Source organism: Sarcophilus harrisii, chromosome 5 (assembly GCF_902635505.1).
Source record: "Sarcophilus harrisii chromosome 5, mSarHar1.11, whole genome shotgun sequence".
In the NCBI taxonomy this organism is placed as follows: Eukaryota; Metazoa; Chordata; class Mammalia; order Dasyuromorphia; family Dasyuridae; genus Sarcophilus; species Sarcophilus harrisii.
Window position 1 is genome coordinate 31,141,569 of NC_045430.1, and position 23,333 is coordinate 31,164,901.

General features: G+C 32.2%; 1 protein-coding gene across 5 annotated transcripts in view; it reads right to left on the reverse strand.

Annotated features, from left to right (window-relative positions):
• Positions 1-23,333, reverse strand: part of LOC100928737 (ankyrin repeat domain-containing protein 7-like) — a 101,229-nt gene that overhangs the window by 40,747 nt on the left and 37,149 nt on the right. For 3 of the 5 annotated variants that reach the window (XM_031938088.1, XM_031938090.1, XM_031938086.1), the window contains 2 exons: positions 20,271-20,398; positions 2,669-2,699 (listed from right to left, as the gene is read on the reverse strand). The exons of 1 other annotated variant lie outside the window; for it this stretch is intronic. In XM_031938088.1, coding sequence (XP_031793948.1) covers positions 2,669-2,699; positions 20,271-20,398 — 159 coding nt within the window. The remainder of the gene's footprint in view (positions 1-2,668; positions 2,700-20,270; positions 20,399-23,333) is intronic. One more of the 5 variants, XM_031938087.1, reaches the window with a different exon arrangement.

A 23,333-nucleotide genomic window follows, 5' to 3' on the forward strand; every position in this document is an offset into this window, starting at 1 on the left:
TACATTCCATTCTCAGAAAAGTCTTTATTAAAAGGGCTAGCATTTATCTTCCTTGTTAGAATCGATTTTTACAATTGCTGTGGTAATCTGCTTTCAGGGAGTTTCAATGCCAGATTTATCAATTCACCTGGGATGGAAGAGGAGGGTAGTTGGGTCCATAATTCAAGGAGTATGGGGTATATGACTGGTGTGGGGAACTTCCAGAGAGGAAATAATGCAGATTGGGAAGTGTTGTGTATCAGAGTTGCTGGGGGACACTTGCTGAGTGTGACAAATGGAAAACTTGAATCCAATTTATCTTTATTCCCACTTCTACTCCTTGTCTACGAGCTCCAAGGCAGTCCTCTTGTCAGTTCCTTAGGATGTGTTAGCACTAAGACAGCTTTTCCTTCTTATTATTTTTTTTTTTTTTTAGCTCCATTTCTTTGACAGAGAGGTCCAATTTCCATTCCCTTCTCCTTAACCTTGCCAACTGATGACTTTTTTGATCTTGATTTTTTTTAATTTTTTTTAACATCCTTCTTCTCTTTCAGTTGAATTTCATCTCTTTTTCCTCCTCCTCCTCTTTCTCCTTCTCGTCTTCCTGTTCTTCCTTAGCTTTTAGCTTGTTTTGTTTGTTATGCCTTCCATCTCTTCCAATCCTCTTCAAAAGCTCACTTTCTTTTCTTCCTTTAGATGGAGTCTCTCTCCTTCAACTCAAGTCACTTCAATTTCCCCTAAATTTATCCAATCTTTTAATTTTTCCAGATTCTTAAAGATTCAAAATCACATTCACATTTGTTTTCAGATTAATTTCTTAATTAAATTCAGATAAAAAAGAGTTCATTGTGCCCCATTAATAGGAATAATGTAAATGCTGCAACATATGTGTCAACCATAATCCCCTACAAAGGAGATAAATTTCCCAGGTCTGTCTTGTTAGCATATCTGAGATTGATTCAATCATCTCATTAGGTATCCTGCAACTACTCAAAAGTACTCAACTAGACACAATGTACATGAGAGTTTGTTCTTATCTAGACTGTTTCCTGTCTCCTCCCTAACTCCTTAATGGCCTCTTTACTCCCTAGATCAAGTTCTTACTTATCTCCCCCTCTTCCCTCTGACTTTAAAAAGCCATGTCACTTGAAGCATCTTGATTAATCATATATTATTTAGCCCATAAGCTGTTTCAAATTGTGGCTATGATAAGTATTCTCAGGTGAATTTGTCACATTAGGAATAGCTCTCCCACTTGGTACCTGGGTACTTTATATATTTCATTCTTCTTCACTGTTGGATAAAAATAGGAAGAAAGGTTCCAAATGTTGAGCTTCTTGTATCATAGGATTCTTTCCATCAAACTTCTGACACAATCACTCTTCACTTTTTCTCTTGTAGGTTTTTTCCTTTTATTTTTTCAAAATTTTTAATCATTTTCAGAAATACTACATTCTACTTGATCATCTAGAAAGTAGAAATGCATTTTCCCACACTTTTCGCCTTCTTCTGCAGTAAGACTAACTCTTATCACCGATAGCAACAAAGAGCACAGAATCCATAGGTCACTGCAAAAATAACATTCTGTGCTGAGAGAAAATGAGTTCATTAGAAGTGGGATACTTATTCTTTAGGCATTGTTGTTAAAGACCTTTATAGCTAAATGCTTTGTCACATATTTGCTTTTCTAGGAACTACAGAAAAATGTGTTTTTAAAAAAGGCTTACCACTTCTTCTCAAGATACAATACCAGCTTATATACATAAGCTCTATATATGTCTCTAATCGGAAACAAGAATATTCCTGCCAAAGTTTCAAAATGAAAAGTGGCTTTCTACCAAAGTTATCCACAAGAATTCCAAGCAGAAACCATTCACTAGACACTTCCCTCTTCTTTTCTATTGCTTCTCTCCTTGCTGAGTAATTTCCAATACCATTTCTTGTCTGAATTTCGGATCCTGGTCCCAGTGACTAATCACACCCAGTCTTGATAACTCCTTTATCAGAGCACTTGGGTTAATCTCTACAAGTATAAGATGATACATATTTGCACCACAGATGTGTCTTATAAGACTTGTTAGGAATTCATCTCAAGTGGCGAGTATGTGGTGTGGCCCTATGGAACTGGTTCATTCTTCATTCATCCAATAACTATTTATTAATAGTTACAGTAGAGCATTGTGGATAGGACGTAGAAGGGGGGTAAAAATATAGTGGATTCAATTTCATCCTTTGTCAAATACAGATTTTAAGAGTCCAAACAAGTCACTTGTGACAGGCAACTCTCAACACAAAATAATTGCCAATCTTATGGATAAAAAAGCACACACTCACCCACACAGTGTACATAAATGTTCAAATGTGTGTTCGTGTGTGTCTTTGGATGTGTGTATATGTGGGATTATATTTTGGTATATTATTTGTACATTATATATATACACAATAATGCATATATATACATATACTTGTGTGTACATACACACACCAATTAGGTGTTTAGTACAGCTAATTTTTTGAAAGACATTTAATGAAGTACAAACATGGATTAGTGTGATAATGGAAATTTGTGAAATTAAAGATATGACTTTTGGAAGCATAAGAGTCTTCTTTGCCCTAGACTGAAAAAGTCATTGAAGACTGGACCAAACAGGATAAATTAAAAGAAATGTAAACCTGCTACAAAGCCTACCTGCTTATAGACTCTTCTGCAGAACTTTCTTCTGGTATTGTAGAAAAAAAGTAAAATACAATTAAAACTTACTACATAAATAGAATATGAAAAGCATAATTTTAAAGCACTTCTATAATGTATAAGGTGAAAAGCATAATTTAAAAGCACTTCTACAATGTGTTTTTTCGAGCAATGACAATATGATTTAAATGGAATTGTGCTACAGATAAATGTCTTTAAGTAGAATGAGGTGGGTAGAAAGAGGTGGTCTTTCTACAATATTAGATTAATTAAGTATTAGATATCTGTCAGTTATTTGGTTACATTAACTGCTTCACACTGACAGAACACAATATCTCTAGCAGTTATAATAAATATAAGTAACAAGCTGCTATGACATGATTAATCTGACTTTTTATGGAAGTAGATTGCAAAAAGACCACATTGGAAAAGATGACCTTTCTCACCACAATCCTCACAGATGGAATGTTTGAGATGTTGTACTGCCAAATTTAGCATGACATGGCACAATTTATTTGTTCCATTATGTAAATCAGGGAAATCCAGAGACTTTATATTACTATGACATAACATATTTCCACTTCTTCTCCATGGGCAAAAGGTCTAAAATAATGTAACTTATCTAGACCTCTACAATCCTTAGAAGAAATGGGTTAATGAGTAGCAAATCAATATATTTTCTCTTTTCAACCCTTCCTGGAAAGGGAAACAAAAAATAAAAGTGAAACTTCATATGCAATGCATATCTATTATTTCTTCTGACCTTTGACTGAAAAATATAGTATATATATATATATATATATATATATATATATATATATATATTCAGCTAGGAAATGAAATAAGCACTCCTATTTTTCTATCAACCATCACACAAATTTAAGGGAAAGAACTAAGAACTGACCATTTGCCCATTTCACTGGGTATATTATTTTATTATTTGACTCATAACTATTCTGCAAAATTTACTTTCTCCAAACCATTGAACACAATGCTGTCAGATTGTTTATGATCTTGTTATGTTCAACTAGATAGATTTCATTTGTATAGAAATCACAGTGATAAAAACTACTTCCATTGATAGAATACAATTTGGAGAGAAATTGCCTAAGTGAATTAATAAATCGAGGCATTTAGATGTTAAGCAACCTGGGTAGAGTCAACCAGGTAATATGTATCAAAAGTGGGTTTTAAATCTATGCCTTTTAGCTGTAAATGACAGCTTTTTATTCAGTTTTACCAACTGGCTAGGACCTTCAAGGGTATTCTCTGTGTCTATTCAGACTGAGAATTTAGTGTTTCTTGAATTCCCTGATGTATTTTGGAATTAAGACTTCTGTATAGAGCCTAATAAATATTGGGTTATTTAGTAAAGATTATATGAGTAACCAATATGACTCTTACATTCTTTCTCCCCATTTAAACATAAGCAAGCTAAAAATGTCATGCCATATTGTGCAACATAAAATGGTATTCCTAGATACTATCCCAAAGGGTGGAAGGTCTGAATAAGTTAGCTAAATTTATACAAAAAGTAGCTAATGTTTCTCCCTATTTAGATATGGTCAGGAGATATATTACTCTAGCATTTTTAAAAAAAGATAAAAGCAAGGAGGCAGAGCCAATATATCAGACAAATCTTTGTCTAAGTGCTTACTGGCTTCTCTCAGGTCAATACCAGATCAAGCATCTGAATTGATTTTGAAGAGATGGAACCCACAAATATTTGGAGTGTAATAGATATCCACTAGAAGATCTTTAGGAAGAACTGTCAAAATGTTAAGGTGGAGTGGAGGTGACCCACCATAGGTATGGTTCAAGGACCTAGGTAGGAGTGGCTTCTGCACACTGGGTAAATCTATTGGGAGTCTCTTAGCCAAAATACTGCAAAATATTGAATACTTATTCAAGAAATAAGTAGATCAGCTGACTAGCTGAGAGACCTTCAATGCAATTACAGAAGGCAAATAGTAAGACCCTAAAACCCAGCATAACAAGTGAGGTTTGGCCACACTCACACAGCCCTGGAAGGAAGCCTTTTTGCTTTAAGAGCAGACTTCGATCTTTAAAAATGAAAAGCAGAAAGAACTCAGACCATAGATAGGTTTTACGGAGACAGGGAAGAACAGATCTCAAATCCTGAAAACAGTGGAGGCAAAACACCTCCAGATGAAACCTCAAAAAGTGATATAAGTTGGGTCTCTATCCTAAGATTCTTTTGGAAGAATTCAAAAAGGATTTTAATAGAGAGTTAGAAGGGAAAACAGAATTTGTCTGAAGAAAACCACTCCTTAAAGATAGTTTTATCAAAATGGAAAATGAAAACAACTTTGAAAAAGAGAATGTGAAATGGGGAAAAATAAACAAAACAACTCATTTAAAAGTTCAATTGGCCAAATGCAAAAGAAGGTAAAAAAGCTTACTGGAGAAAATAATTCACTAAAAATTAGAATGAGACATCAAGAATCAGTCAAACCAAAAAGGAAAAAAACTAAAAAAATAGAATAAAATGTAAGATACTTCATTGGAAAACAGATGACCTGCAAAAAATCCTGGAGAAACACAATCTAAGGATTATTGTGCTACTTGAAAACCATTATGACAGAAAGAGCTTAGACAACATTTTTCAAGAAATCATAAATTGGAAGTCAGGAATATAAAAAACTACTATGGTGACAGGGAAGATCAAAACACCAACTCAGACGAGGACCAAATATCCACAGAGGATATCTCAAAGAGTGATATGAATTGGTCTCAAGCCCAAAGAGACTTTTTGAAAGTGCCCAGAAAAGACTTTGAAAAGCAAATCAGAGAGGTACTAGAAAAAATGAGAGGCATGCAAGAGTCAACAGGTTGGAAAAAGAAGGAAAAAAATTGATTGAAGAAAACTCCTTAAAAATATAATTGGCCAGATGCAAAAAAAAAAAAAAATACTGAAGAAAACATCTTCAAAAGTAAAATTACTCAAATAGAAAAAAAAACTAACAGAAGAAAATCACAAATTAAAAACCAGAATGGGGCAAATGTAAGATTTCTGATTCAGCAAGAATCAGTGAAACAAACTACCAAGAATAAATAAATGGAAGAAAATGTGAAATATTGTTATGGGCCAGAACTTGAAACAAGGTGTTAAGTCACTGGAATTAATAGAGGCAATGCTTATGTACTTTAGTTCATCCCTTTAGAGTTCACACCTTTAAGAGAGTTCACACATTAGAGTTCACATCTTTAAGAGAGGATATATAAGGAGGAGCTCCCACAAGTCCACTAGGGACTTCAGGAGATTCACAAGTCAGGATTCAGTGTGAGATTCACAAGTGGAGGAGACTCACAAGTCACAGAGAACCCACAATCCCACTCTGGGAGGAGGAGTCAATTTATTCCAACTTCAGCCTTTGTGCTGTATAGGCCTCTACTAAAGCTAACCAGGCCCCAGGAAAAGATTCAAGACTTGGAAAGAGAAAATAAAGGATTTGGGCAGCTGGCTGCATTTGGGGTGATTATTACTCTGAACTGAAAGGAAAGCTACCTCCAGAAGTTCCCCAAGAACTGTACTCCCAGAGAACGATTATATTTTAGAGAGAAGAATATCACAAAATATCTCATTGGAAAAAATGGCCAACCTAGAAATAGATCTGGAAGATATAATTTAAAATTATTGGCTATCCTGAAGGCCATGACCAAAAAAAGAGCCTGGATAGCATTCTTCAGGAGATCGTTAAAGAAAACTACCCTCATATTCTAAAAACAGAGGGGGAAATACTCATTAAAAAAGCCCAAACATCACCTTCAGATCCCACAAGGAGAACTACAAGGAACATTGTTTGGAAACTCTAAATCTATAATCTCAAAGAAAAAATATTGCAAGCTATCAAAAAACAACACAACACAACACAACAACAACAACAAATTCACATTATTGATGAGCACATTTTCAATCAGTCAAGATTACTCAGGATTTGGCAGTGCCTACAATAAAGAAATGGAGGGCCTGAAATAATATATGCTTGAAAGTAAAGGACTGAGGGTTATAACCAAAAATTTACTGCCCAATTAGACTCAGCATCATCTTTCATGGAAGACAATGGATTTTCAGTGAAGTAAGAGACTTTCAATCATTTTCATTGAAAAAAACAGAACTAAACAGAAAATTTAACCTATAAACACAGGACTCAAGCATAGAAAAGTAAACAGGAAGAAGATTTATAACTTTAAGAGGCTAAACTGTTTACATTTCTAGATAGAAAAAAATATATCTATAACTCTTGAGATTTGGGGCATAGGGGTGGGGAGGCATTATATGAAGAAAGGCTAGGGTTTTTGAATGAACTCTGATTTGATGATATCAAAGAGAAAGACATTAAGTGCTGGAAAAATGTCTGTACTGGAAAAAGAGGAAAGAGGATGTACAATGGGAAAATTCAAACACATTATGAAGTACAAAAGACCTATTAAAATTCAGGGGGAAAAGGGAAGGGGATGAGCCCTATCTAAAGTTCAGTCTTCTCAGTTTTGGCTGAGAAGAAGGAATAATAATCATTTAGTTGGGTATAAAAAATTAAATAACCTTATAAAGAAGTAGGAGAAGAAAGAGGACAAAAAAGGGAGAAAGAAGTTAGTAGGAAGGAAAAAAAATAAGAAAAAAGTTAAAAGAAGAGATTAAACAGTGATAGAAAAATCAATCTTTTTAATATACCCTTTAGGGTAGGGTGTATTAAAAACACAAGAAAGAGAAGGAGAAGGTGTGATAAAAGATAAGGCAGTGACTGGGGTGGAAAATAAAACACTTCTAAGGACAGGTGAAAAGAGAAAACAAAAGTATATACAAGGGAGAAAATAAGATAGGGGGAAATACAGAGCTGTTAATCATGATTATGAATGTGAATGAGATGAACTCTCCCACAAAACAGAAGGAAATAGCATAGTGGATTAAAAAACAGAATCCTACAATATGTTGTTTACAAGAAACACAGAGTAAAGATAAAAGGCTGGAATACAATTTACTATGCTTCAGTAAAAAAGAAAAAAAAAAGCAGAGGTAGAAATTCTGATCTCAAACAAATCATTTCCAATGGAGCAGTAATGAACTGAACCAGCTACGCCCAGAGAAAGAACTCTGGGAGATGACTAAAAACCATTACATTGAATTCCCAGTCCCTATATCTATGCCCACCTGCATTTTTTATTTCCTTCACAAGCTAATTGTACAATATTTCAAAGTCTGATTCTTTTTGTACAGCAAAATAACGTTTTGGTCATGTATACTTATTGTGTATCTAATTTATATTTTAATATATTTAACATCTACTGGTCATCCTGCCATCTAGGGGAGGGGGTGGGGGGGGGGGTAAGAGGTGAAAAATTGGAACAAGAGGTTTGGCAATTGTTAATGCTGTAAAGTTACCCATGCATATAACCTGTAAATAAAAGGCTATTAAATAAAAAAAAAAAAAGAAAGAAAGAAAGAAATTCTGATCTCAGATAAAGCAAAAGTAAAAAAACATATATTATTAAAAGACATAAGGAATCAAAGTACATCTTGATAAAGGGTACCCTAAACAATTAAGTAGTAACAGTACTAAAAGCATATGGGACAAGCGGTAGAGCAGCCAAATTCCTGGAGAAGTTTTTAAGCTACAAAAAGACTATTATTAGTGGGAGACTACAATCTTCTCCTGTCAGAATCAAGACAAAGCTAGTCACAAAATACCCAAGAAACAAACTACAGAGATTAATAGACTCCTAGAAAACCTAGATATGATAGACCTCTGGAGATATGTAAATAAGGAGGGAAAGGAATACATCTTTTTTTCAACAGTACATGGTACTTACACAAAAAATGAATATTTATTAGGGCATAAATCCTTACAATCAAATATAGAAGGGTAGAAATTGTAAATGCTTCCATTTCAGACTATAAGGCAATAAAATATTATATTCAATAAATGGCCAGGGAAAAATAGATTACTTAATTTCCAATTGTTTTTTAGTTCAATTATAAAAATGAGTGGTTCAAACAAATCATAGAAACAATCCATCATTTTATTCAAAAAAATGAGAAAAATGAGACAACATATTAAAACAAACTTATGGGACACAGCCAAAGGAGCACTGAGGGGGAAATTTTATATCTTTAAATAACTACATGAATAAAAAAGATAAAGAACAGACAAATGAATTGGGCATGCAATTAATAAAGCAAAAAAAAGAACAAATTAAAACTTCCCAATTAAATACAAAATGAGAAAATTCTAAAAACAAAAGGAAAGATTAATAAAATTGAAAGTACTAAAACTATTTGAAATAACAAAACAATGATTTGGTTTTATGAAAAAAAAAACTAAAAAAAATCTTTGGTTAATGTGACTAGAAAACAAACAAACAAACAAATCACAAGCATCCAAAATGAAAGGGGTGAACTTAACACCAATGAAAAAGAAATTAAAGCAATAATTAGGACTATTTTACCCAACTATATGGCAGCTAATGCAACAAACTATCCAAAATGGATGAATATTTACCAAAATATCGATTGGCCAGAAGAGAAAATAAATGACTGAACTAGTCCCATTTCATAAAAAGAAATTGAGCACTAGAAAAGACTCCAGATGGATTCACAAGTAAATTCTACCAAACATATAAAGAACAATTAACTCCAATACTATATAAACTATTTCAGAAAATAGGTAAAGAAGGAGTACTGCCAAATTTCTTCCATGACACAAATATGGGATACCTAAACCAGGAATAGTCAAAACAGAGAAAGAAAGTACAGAGTGGACTTTTAGGGGCAGAGTCAAGATGATGGAGAGGACACCCTTGTCTTTCTGACCTTTTCCTATAACCCTCAGACTAATTAGCAAATCCAGTCTCTAAATTAACTCTGGACCAGCAGAATACATAAATATTGGGAGTGCAACAAAATACCAGCAGAAGTTAATTTCGAGGATGACCAGAAAAAGATCTATTTCGGTTGGCAACAAGGGAGACTGGCCAAGTGTGAGCAGTGCAGAGTACCCAGGAAATGCAGACTCTGTGTGGTGGAGAATCTATGGGGAGGAATTTACAGCAGTATTGGCTACTCTGCCCTGGTTGCAGGCCAGGAGATCAGCTGAGCAGTTAGAAAACATCCAACACAAAAACAAAAGGTAAATAGTGAACCCCAAAATGCCAGAATCTCATGGACTTGGCCATGCTCACCCAGCAGTGGGAATGAGTTAGCACTGACCCAGCATAGGCACCACCACTTGTAGAGGAAGCTTGGAAAACAGATCCTGCCCTAAAAGCAGACTTTAACGTTTTTGTGTTTTTTTTTTAATGAGTGAAAAAGCAAAGAGAGCTCTGACAATAGACAGTTTTATGGTGAAAGAGAACAGATTTCAAAACTTGAAGAGACTAAAAGCCTCTCTCTAGATGAAGCCCCAAAACATTATATAACCTGATCCCCATCACACAAGGCTCTCCTATAAAAAATTTAAAATGGATCTCTAAAGAAAGCTAGAAGAAAATGGGGAAGAGAAGTGAAAACTTTGCAAGAGTGTTTGGAAAAGGCATATAACTCATGAAAAGATAGATTTGATAAAATAGAAAAAGAAAACAAGTTCCAGAAAAACAGAATTTGTGAAACAGAAAAGGAAAATAACTCCTTAAAAACAGAATTTGTGAGAAGGAAAAAGAAAATAACTCCTTAAAAACAGAATTTGTGAAATGGAAAAAAATTCCATAGAACAAAACAACTCATTTAAAATTCAACTGGACAAATATAAAAAGAAGTAAAAAAAAGTAAAGGAAGAAAATAATTCAGTAAAATTCAGAAATGAACAAATGGAAATGAATGATTCAATGAAACAACAATTAGTTAAGCAAAATCAAAAACAAAATAGAAAAAAAATGTAAAATACCTAATTGGGAAAACAACTGACCTGGAAAATAGATCTAGGAGAGACAATTTTAAGAATTATTGGACTCCCTTAAAAACCATGATGAAAAAATAGCCTAGACTATTTTTCAGGAAATTATTAAAGAGAACTGCCCAGATGTGCATCAGAAGGCAAAATAACCATTGAAAGAATTCACTGAACACTTCTTGAAAGAGATTCCAAAATTAAAAATCCAAGGAATATTGTGGCTAAATTTCAGAACCATTGGAACAAGATAAAAATATTGCAAACAGTCAGAAAGAAACAATTCAAATAATGAGGAGACACAATAAGGATTACCCAGGACCTAGCAGCTTCCACTTTAAAGGATAAAAGGGGCCTGGAATCTAATATTCCAAAAGGTAAAGGAACATGGAATGCAGCCAAGAATAAATTATCCTGCTAAACTGAGCATTTTCTTTCAGGAAAGAAGAAGGCCATTCAGTGAAAACAATGAATTCTATTTATTTCTAATGAAAAGACCAGGACTAAACAAAAAATTTGATCTCCAAATATAGAACTCAAGAGAAGCATAAAAAGGTAAAAAGAAAAGAATTCTTGAGAACTTTATTTCTGTTATGGGTATATATATAAAGTACATGTATAATCTGATTTACTGTTATAATATAAAAAAGAAATTAGAGGTGGAAAGGAGATTGTATTAAAAAAAGGCAGAAAGGAAGTAAAATAAGGCAAATTACATCTCAGGAAAAAGCAAAGAAAACCTATTATAATTGAGAGAAAGAAGGGAGGGTGATGAACATTGTGGGAATCATACTTTCATCAGATTTGGCTCAAAGAAAGAATATTAGATATATTTGGATTCACCAAGAAATTTCTCTAACCTTATAGAAAAGTGGCAGGGGAAAGAGGAAAAGTGAAGAGATAGTCTAAATAGAAGGGAAAACAGAAATAATAGGGGAAAGGTATAATAAGGGAGAGGGACTCTAAAGGAAGAATGCTTTAGGGAAATAGTGCTCCTAAGTAAAATACTGGGGATGAGGGAAAGGGGAAAAGAAAGGAGAAAAATATAATTTGGGGTTAATAAAATGGCAGGAAATACAGAATTAGTAGTTTTGACCATAAATGTGAATGGGTTGAACTCTATCATAATGTGTAAGCAGATATCAGACTGGATTAAAAGCCAGAATCCTACATTATGTTGTTTACAAGAAACATTTAAAGCACAGTGAAACATAGTTAAAAAAATAAAAAGCTGGAGCAGAATCTATTATGCTTCAGGTGAAGCAAAAAAAACAAACAAACAAAAACAAAACAAAACGGGGTAGCCATCTTAATCTCAGATCAAGCAAAATCAAAAATTGATCTAAAAGAGATAAGAAAGGAAACTACATCTTGCTAAAGAGTAACACAGATAATGAAGCATTATCGATATTAAAAATATATGCACCCCGTGGTATAACATGTAAATTCCCAAAGGAGAGGTTAAGAAAATTGCAAGAAGAAATAGACAGCAAAACTGAATAAGCGAGAGATTTCAACCTTGGTCTCTCAGAACTAGATAAATCAAACCACAAAATAAATAGAAGTGAAAGAGGTAAATAGACTACTAGAAAAGTTAGGTTTGATAGATTTTTGGAGAAAATTGGAGACAGAAAGGAGTAAAATTTCTTCTTGGCAGTTCATGGAGCCTATACAAAAACTGACCATATATTAGTACATAAAGACCTCAAAATCAAATGCAGAAAGGCAGAAATAGTAAATGAATTTTTTTTCAGATCATGATGCAATAAAAATTACATTCAATAAAAGGGCAGGGGAAAATAGACCAAAAAGTAATTAGAAACTAAATAATTTCATCTTAAAGCATGAATGCATGAAATAGCAAATCATAGACACAATCAATAATTTCATCCAAGAGAATGACAATAATGAGACAACATACCTAATTTGTTGGATGCAGTCAAGATGGCAATAAGGGGAAATTTTATATCTCTAGATACTTATTTGCATAAAATAGAGAAAAAGAAGATCAATGAATTGGGTTGAAACCAAAAAAGCTAGAAAATAAAAACAAATTTAAAAAACTAATTAAATACCAAACTTGAAATTCTAAAAATAAAAGATAGGTCAATAAAATTGAAATTAAAAAAACTATTGAATTAATAAATAAACCTAAAAGATGGTTTTATGAAAAAAATCAACAAAATAGGTAAATCTTTATTCAATTTTATTAGAAAAATTTTCTTCTTTCATTAGAAAAGAGGAAAATGAAATTGTTAGTCTCAAAAATGAAAAGGGAGAACTTTCCACCAATTAAGAGGAAATAAGAGCAATAATTAGAAGTTACTTTGCCAGTAAATTTGACAACCTAAGTGAAATGGAGGAATACCTACAAAAATATACATTACCCAGATTAACATAAGAGGAAATAAATTACTTAAATAATCCCATTTTATAAAAAGAAATAGAACAAACTCAATCAATTCCCTAAGAAAAAATCCCTAGGACCAGATGAATTTACATGTGAATTCTACAAACATTAAAAAAAATGAACTCCAATACTATATAAACTATTTTAAAAAAATAGGGAATTAAAGACTCCTACCAAATTCCTTTTATGAAACAGACATGGTATACTGATACCTAATCCAGGTAGGATTTAAACAGAGAAGGAAAATTATAGACCAATCTGAATATTGATGTGAAAATCTTAAAATATTAGCAAACAGATTACAGAAAATCATCACCAGTATAATATGCCATGACCAAGTATGATTTATACCAGGAATAGAGGGGTCTGGTTCAATATTTGGAAAACTATTAGCATAATTGACTATATCAATAATCAAATTAACAAAAACCAATATGACTATCTCAATAGATGCAGAAAAAGCATTTGATAAAATCTAACAGACATTTCTATTATAAACACTAGGAAGTGTTGGAATAAATGGAATTTTCTTTAAAATAGTCAGTAGTATCTATTTAAAACCATCAGCAAACTTTATTTTTAATGGGCATAAACTGGAATCATTCCCAATAAATCAGCAGTGAAAGAAGATTGCGCACTATCACCATTACTATTCAATATTGTATTAGAAATGCTAGCTTTGGCAATAAAAGAAGAAAAAGAGATTTAAGGAATTAGAGTAGGAAATGAGGGAACCAAATTAGTTCTCTTTGCAAATAATATGATGGTATATTTAGAGAACCCAAGAGAATTAAGAAAACGAAAGAAAATGAGAAGTATGAGAAGTAATCCACAATTCTGGCAAAGTTTCAGGATACAAAATAAATGTACATAAATCATCAGCATTTTTATACATCATTAAAAAAATCCAACAGCAAGAAATACAAAGAGAAATTCCATTTAAAATAACTGTCAATGGGAAAAAATATTTGGGAATCCATCTGCCAAAGGAGAGTCAGGAATTATATGAGCAAAACTACAAAACACTATCCACACAAATAAAGTCAAATCTAAGCAATGGGAAAAATATAAAGATGACAATACAACCTAAACTAATCTATTTATTGAGTGCTATCCAATCAAACTCCCAAGAAACTATTTTACTCAACTAGAAAAAATAACAACAAAATTCATCTGGAAGAACAAAAGGTAAAGAATTTCAAGGGAATTAATGAAAACAAAAGCAAACGAAGGTGGCCTAGCTGTACCAGATATAAAACTGTATTATAAAGCAGTGGTGATCAAAACCATTTAGTACTAATCAGTTCCATTTGTTCAATAATGAATAGAACCAGCTATACCAGCGAAAGAACTCTGGGAAATGAGTGTGAACCACTACATAGCACTTCCAATCCCTCTGCTTCATTATTTCAAAGTCCAATTCTTCTGTGCAGCAAAATAACTGTATGGATATGTTTACATACATTCAACATATACTTTAACATATTTAATATGTATTGGTCTACCTGCCATCTGGAGGAGGGGGTGGGGGAAAGGAGGGGAAAAATTGGAACAAAAGATTTTGCAATTGTCAATGCTGAAAAATTACCCATGTATATCTTGTAAATAAAAGGCTATAATTAAAAAAAAAAATTTGGTACTGGCTAAGAAATAGAGCAGTTGATCAGTTGAATAGGTTAGGTTCACAGGCAAAAACCAAAGATTCTAGTTTTTGGGCTAAGTATTCACTATTTGACAAAAACTGCTGGGAAAATTGGAAACTAATATGGCAGAAACTATATATTGACCCATACCTAACACTGTATACCAAGATAAGATTGAAATGGATTCATGATGTAGACATAAAGAATTATATTATAAACAAATTAGAAGAACACAGAATAGTTTACCTGTCAGATCTATGAAGGAGGAATGAATTTGTGACCAAAGAAGAGTTAGAGATTATTGATCACAAAATAACTAATTTTGATTATATTAACTTAAAAAGTTTTTGTACAAACAAAAATAATGCAGAAGAGATTAGAAGGGAAGCAATAAATTGGGAAAACATTCTTACATTTAAGGGTTCTGATAAAGGCCTCATTTCTAAAATATATAATGAATTGACTCAAATTTATCTTAGTTCAAGCCATTCTTAAATTGATAAATGGTCAAAGAATATGAATAGGCAATTTTCAGATGAAGAAATTGAAACTATTTGTAGTCATATGAAAAGGTGTTCAAAATCTCTATTGATCAAAGAAATGCAAATTAAGGCAACTCTGAGATACCACTATACACCTGTCAGATTGGTTAAGATAATAGGAAATGATAATGAATAATATTGGAGGGGATAGGGAAAATTGGGACACTCGTATATTGTTAGTGGAACTGCTCCAACCATTCTGGAGCAGTTTGAAACTAGACTCAAAAAGTTATGAAATTGTGCATATCCTTTTATCCAGGAATGTTTCTAGTAGGATTATATCTCAAAGAGATCTTAAAGGAGGGAAAGGGACTCACACATACAAAAATGTTTGTGGCCGCCATTTTTGTAGTGGCAAGAAACTGGAAACTGAGAGGATGTCCATCAATTGGAGAATGGCTGAATAAAGTATGGTATATGAATGTTATGGAGTATTACTGTTCTGTAAGAAATGACCAGCAGGATGATTTCAGGGAGGCCTAGAGAGACTTACACGAACTGATACTGAGTGAAATGAGCAGGACCAGTTGATCATTGTACACAGCAACAAGAAGACAATACAACAATCAATTCTGATGGGCATGACTCTCCTCAACAGTGAGATGATTCAAACCAGTGCCACTTGTTCAGTGATGAAGAGAGACATCTACACCCAGAGAGAGGACCATGGGAACTGAATGTGGACCACAACATAGCATTATCACTCTCTCTGTTGTTGTTTGCTTACATTTTGTTTTCTTTCTCAGTTTTTTTCTTCCTTCTTGATCTGATTTTACTTATGCAGCAAGATAACTATAAATATATATACATATAATAGATTTAACATATATTTCAACATATTTAACATGTATTGGATTATCTACCAGCTAGTGGAATGGATGAAGTTAATGAGGGAAAAATTTGGAACAAAAGGTTTTGCAAGGGTCATTGTGGGAAAATTACTCATGTATATGTTTTGTAAATAAAAAGTTTTAATAAAAATAATAAAGCACTTAAAATACTGAAAAGAAAAGTACAATGCAAGTTCCCTAATAATATCATGCAATAATTAAAATAAAATATTAGCAAGAGATATAGCAATTTATCAGCAGGATAATATACTGTGACCAAATGGGATTTATAGCAGAAATGCAGTGCAGATTCACTATCAGGAAAACTATTACCTCAGTCAACCATATCAACAACAAGGCCAAGAGACATCATATGATAACCTCAATAGATGCAGAAAAAGCTTTTGATAGAACACAGCACCCATTCCTATTAAAAACTTTGGAGAATATAGGGATGAAGGGAACTTTCATTAAAATAATTAGCAGCATCCATGTAAAACCTACAGCAATCATTTTTTGTAATGTAAAGAACCTGGTCATGTTTCCAATAAGGTCAGCAGTGAAACAAGAATGCTCATTGTCAACACAATTATTCATCATTATAATAAGAAATGTTGGCTTTCACAATAAAAAAAGAAAAAAAATGAAAGCGATTAGAATAAGCAATGAGGAAATAAAACTATCACTCTTTGCCAATGATACAATGATATATTTAGAGGATGCTAGAAAACTATCCAAAAACCTACTAGAAATAATTTACATGTTTTGCACAGTTGCAGGATATAAAACAAACCCAGACAAATCATCAGAACTTCTATATATTACTGACAAAGCCCATCAGCAAGATATAGAAAGAGAAATTCTATTTAAAATAACTAAACACAAAATAAAATATTTTGGGGTCAATCTGCCAAGACCAATCCAAGTACTACATGAAAACAATTACAAAACATTTATCACTCCAATAAATTCACATCTAAACAACTGGAAAAATATCAATTGCTAATGGGTAAGTTGAATATAATAACAATTATATTTCTGCCTAAATTGGCCAACTTGTTCAGTGCCATACCAACCAAACTACCAAAACATTATTTTATAGAATTAGGAAAAATAATAACAAAATTCATCTGGAAGAACAAAAAATCAAGAATATCACAGAATTTAATGGGAAAAAATATAATAAGTGGTGGTGGCTTAGCAGTACCCAATCTAAAACTATATTATAAAGCAGCAATCATCAAAAACATTTTATACCAGTTAGAGTAGTGGATCAGTAGAATAAATTAGAAACACGTGATAACAATAATCAAGGTGTATAGTAATCTGGAATTTGATAAACCCCCTAAACTCTAGCTTATAGAATAAGAACTCACTATTTGACAAAAATTGCTGGGGAAACTGGAAAATAATGTCAGAAACTCAGCATATACTGGCATCCCACACTCAATACCAAAATAAGGTGAAAATGGGTACATAATTTGTGCACAAATATAATAGCATAAACAAATTAATAGAGCAAGGGATGATTTCCCTATCAGATATTTGGAAAAAGAAGTAATTTGTGACTAAAGAAAAACTAGAGAACATTCTGAAAGGCAAAATGGACAACTTTGATTACATTAAATTAAAAAGTTTTTTGCAAAAAAAAAAAAAAAAAAACAAAAAACCAAGAAGACCAAAGTTAAAAGGGAAGTACAAAGCTGGGGGAAAAATCTTTACAGCCAATGTTTCTGACATAGTTCTCATTTCTAAAATACATAAAGAATGGTATCAAATATGCTAGAATAGACATGATTTGAAAATGGTCAAAGGATAATAAATTGCAGATGACAAAATTAAAAACATTTATAGTCATGTAAAAAAACGCTCTTAATCACTCTTGTTTAGAGATGTGCAAATTAAAACAACTCTGAGGTATCACCTCATACCTCTCAGATTAGCTAAGATGACAGGACAAGATAATAAATGTTGGAGGGGACATGGGAAAACTGGGACTCTAACGCATTGTTGGTAGAGTTGTGAAATGATCCAACCATTCTGCAGAGCAACCTGGAATTGTGCCTAAAGGGCAATCAAACTGTATATACCTTGTATTTCAGTAGTAGCATTACTGAGTTGTCTCCCAAGGAAATCATAAAAAAGGGAAAAGGACCTACATGTGCAAATATTTTTGTAGCAGCTATTTTTATGGTTTCAAAAATTAGAAAATGAGTAGATGCCCATTCATTTGGGAATGGCTGAACAAGTTGTGGTATATAAAGGTAATGGGATATTATTGTTTTATAAAAATGATTATTAAGGTAATTTTAGAAAGGCTGTAAAGATTTACATGCTAAGTAAAACAAGAAGAATCAGAAATACACTGTACAAAACAAGAGCAAGAATATGCAGTGATTAACTATGAAAGTCTTGGTTCTTCTCAGCGGTTAATTGATCCAAAACAATCCCAATAGGCTTTAAAAGAAAATGGCATCTACTGCCAGAAACAGAACTGGAAATTAAATATAAATCAATACATGGCATATTCACTTCTTTTTGCTGTTTTTCCCCCTCTCTCATGGTTTTTCATTTTGATTCTGATTTTTCTCTCCCAACATAATTCATAAAAGCAAAAAAATATTAAAATTAAATATTTTTTATTAAAAAGAAGGAATCATCAAGGGAACTTGCCCTAAATGTTTTAGAACTGGAAGGTAAAATGGCCATTGAAAGAATCGACTGATCACTTCCTGAAGGAGACCCCAAAATGAAAACTTTAAGGAATATTATAATAAATTAACTTCCTAATCTTTTAACCATTTAAAATACAAACATTAATATTTTTAGCTATAAACTAAAATTTTGCCTTATACAGGAAATAATATTGGTTATTATGTATTCATATAATCAATATCTATATTCTGATACCTTCTTTGAACATATCTATGGACAGGTTGTATCACTAATAAGTCATACTCTTCAATAGTACTTATAATTAATTTTGTTACTGACTATAATATTTTCTTTATTAATTTCATCACAGACACCCCATTGTCAATGAGATTATTGATATAATAATTTTTATTAAAATTGGATTAGAAATTTTTTAAAGTATTTAACATTTTTATGTGTAATTAACATGATAAAATATAATATGAGATTTTTTATGAATAGAACTTCACTGTTACCCCTGAAATGCTTGCCACAACAATTTCATATATACTTAAAATTAAATGCTGCTTTTTCTACCTTTGTGATTTCTCATGTCTTCCACAAGGAAAGGTTTACATAACCATAACTCATCTCCATCTGATTGTGTAATGCCCATTAATTAAAAGTGCTTGATCACTCTTTGCTTTCCTATAAGAAAATTATCTAAGCTTCCTGCTTTCATCACTATTCAAGTAGTAATCACCTGAATATCTGATCTATATTTCTTCTGTGGTAATGGATAAATTGATTTGAAAAAACATAATTTTATAAATGTAAACTTATCATAATTAGTCTAAGTCAGTAAGTTTTCAAATGGTCCATATAGCAGTCTAAAGAGTTAGAATTAGAAGCTCAGCCAGAAAATGGTCTCTCTTCTACAGTTTAACTATATGAATGAAGAGGTTGCAAAGTTTTCTAAGGATCAAGTTGGAGGTGGGTATGTATGAAAATATCTGCAGAAAATGTAGCATCATATCTATGCATTGACTTTCAAACCTGTTCCTATGTTCCTTGGTCTTATTATTAATTTTTCATTTTTATAAGTTTGTATTAAGGGAAAGATTTATGAACGTTCTAAAATTTTGACAATATTTAAAATGTATTTCCAAAGTTTGGATAAGTGATTTACAAAGTTCCATGAAAGAACGAAGACTCTGCTCTTCTACTGTTTGATTGTTTTCTCAATCAATCAATCTATATTCATTTATAATATGAATTATTTGTTTAGCTCATATTTAAGAATAAAAACATCATAATGTCAAATATAATATTCACTATTTTTAAGTGTTAAAGAGTTTCCATATGATTTGGTTAAACATTCAGAATAATTTAGAAGTCAGAAAATTGATAAGTAGCTTGATTTTATTTTTTAGTAAAGCAAACAATAACAACACAAACAGTTTTTGCAGTTTCAGGGTAGTAGACCTACAAGGGTACTAAATCATTAACCAAAGATAAGACAATTCCTATTGCTTTGAAATGTAAAATTAAAATAGAAAAAACCCAGAGAACTTATGAATTTTAAGATTGTTCTCTAATATTTTAAAAATTATTTATTTGGGTTTATCAGTTCTACCTTTTTTGTCCAGGGATGGTGCACCCAAAGCAAATCCAGTACTAGAAGCCTTTTCTGAACAGCTGATTTGAGATGAACAGGTATTATAAAGTTCCTTCTGTTTTTCAATTTGTTTGTGATAAATATGTCTAAAATAAAAAGTAAAACATAATAAATCTATATCAAGCAAGATAAAAATTATATGTAACAAGTCTTTGTGTATCTCAAATCTTAGATTTTAAATATTTCTTTTTTAATGTTTTAATAAAGTCTGGAGAGCAAAATTAATCTTTCAATCTAGATATAATACACTTGTCTTCAGAGTCACAGTAATATAGAATTATAGACTTAAAACTGATAAGGATTATTTGGGGCATTAACATTAACCTCTTTATTTTATCAATTAAATAACTAAATCCCAGAAAGTTTACAGTTATCCAAGGTCATACATATCATGAGGAGCATAATCTTTCCCCAAGACTCCAAGTTGAACATCCTTAACCCCTGGCAAATTGCCTCTCTGTGAATTCTAATGTTGACTATCAACATTTATGATTCTTTTTTGTTAGCACTCATGTGAAGGTATTCAAGACATAAAAGGATTTTCTCTAAAACTTAAAACTTTAGGTCTCTTACAATTGAGAGATGTCAGCAAGACATTAAAATAGAAACAAAGAACACAAACCACTGCCAGTATAAATGTGCCTTATTATTATTATTAAATTATATAACTTCTGTGAAGGTCAAACAAAATGTTGGAAAACCTTTAAAAACCTATTAAAATAGCAGCTATTATCATTATCACTTCTGAAAATTTAATCTTAACAATTTAAGACTGTGATTCTATCTCATATCTCTTTTGCTTATGTCATACTGAACTTCGATAACCTAAGTTTGCCATTTGCTCAATGGTTTTTTAGGTTTCTTTTTTTAAAATTATAGGTTTTTATTGATAGAACATATGCATGGGTAATTTTTATAATATTGTCCCTTGCACTCACTTCTGTTCGAACTTTTCCCTTCCCTCCCTCCACCACCTCTCTCCTAGATGGCAGGCAGTCTTATACATGTTAAACATGTTAAAATATATCTTAGATACAACATATGTGTGCAGATCCATACAGTTTGCTTGTTGCACAAGAAAAATTGGATTCTAAAGGTAAAAATAACCTGGGAAGAAAAACAAAAATGTAGTTACTCCACATTCAATTCCCAGTGCTCCTTCTCTTGAGTGTAGCTGATTCTGTTCATCATTGATCAACTGGAACTGAATTAGACCTTCTCTTTGTCGAAGATAGCCACTTCCATCAGAAAACATCCTCATACAAATTGTTGTTGAAGTGTATAATGATCTCCTGGTTCTGTTCATTTCACTTAGTATCAGGTCATGTAAGTCTCTCCATGCCTCTCTGAAATCAATCTGCTGGTCATTTCTTACAGAACAATAATATTCCATAATATTCATATACCACAACTTACCCAACCATTCTCCAATTGATGGATATCCATTAAATTTCCAGTTTTTAGCCACTACAAAAAAGGGCTGCCACAAACATTTTGGCACATACAGGTCCCTTTCCCTTCTTTATTCTCTTTGAGATATAAGCCCAGTAGTAACACTGCTGGATCAAAGAGTATGCAGAGTTTGATAACTTTTTGAGCATAATTCCAAATTGCTGTCCAGAATGGTTGGATTCGTTCACAACTCCACCAACAATGCATCAGTGACCCAATTTTCCCGCATCCCCTCCAACATTCATCATTATTTTTTCCTGTCATCTTAGCCAATCTGACAGGTGTGTAGTGGTATTTCAGAGTTGTCTTAATTTGCATTTCTCTGATTAATAATGATTTGGAGCATCTTTTTATATGGCTAGAAATAGTTTCAACTTCATAATTTGAAAATTGTCTAGTCATATCTTTTGACCATTTATCAATTGGAGAATGGCTTGATTTCTTATAAATTAGAGTCAATTCTCTATGTATTTTGGAAACGAGGCCTTTATCAGAATCTTTAACTGTAAAAATGTTTTCCCAGTTTTATTGCTTCCCTTCTAATCTTGTCTGCATTAGTTTTGTTTGTACAAAGGCTTTTTAATTTGATATAATCAAAATTTTCTATTTTGTGATCAATAATGATCTCTACTTCTTCTTTGGTCACAAATTCCTTCCTCTTCCACAAGTCTGAGAGGTAAACTATCCTATGGTCTTCTAATTTATTTATAATCTTGTTCTTTATGCCTAAATCATGAACCCATTTTGATCTTATCTTGGTGTATGGTGTTGAGTGTGGGTCCATGCCTAATTTCTGCCATACTAATTTCCAGTTGTCCCAGTAGTTTTTGTCAAATAGTGAATTCTTATCCCAAAAGTTGGGATCTTTGGGTTTGTCAAACACTAGATTGCTATGGTTATTGACTATTTTGTCCTATGACCCTAACCTATTCCACTGATCAACTAATCTATTTCTTAGCCAATACCAAATGATTTTGGTGACCACTGCTTTATAATATAGTTTTTGATCAGGTACAGGTAGAACACATTCATTTGATTTTTTTTCATTAGTTCCCTTGAAATTCTTGATCTTTTGTTCTTCTATATGAATTTTGTTATTATTTTTCTAGGTCATTAAAATAGTTTTTTGGGAGTCTGATTGGTATAGCGCTAAATAAATAGATTAGGGAGTATTGTCATCTTTATTAAATTTGCTCAGCCTATCCAAGAGCACTAAATTTTTTCCAATTTTTTTAAATCCGACTTTATTTGTGTGGAAAGTGTTTTATAATTTTGCTCATATAATTCCTGACTTTCCTTTAATAGATAGATTCCCAAATATTTTATGCTATCGACAGTTATTTTGAATGGAATTTCTCTTTGTATTGCTTGCTGTTGGATTTTGTTGGTAAGTTATAAAAATGCTGAGGATTTACGTGGATTTATTTTGTATCCTTCAATTTTGCTAAAGTTGTGAATTATTTCTAATAGCTTTTTAGTATAATTTCTGGGGTTCTCTAAGTATACCATCATATCATCTGCAAAGAGTGATAATTTGGTTTCCTCATTACTTACTCTAATTCCTTTAAT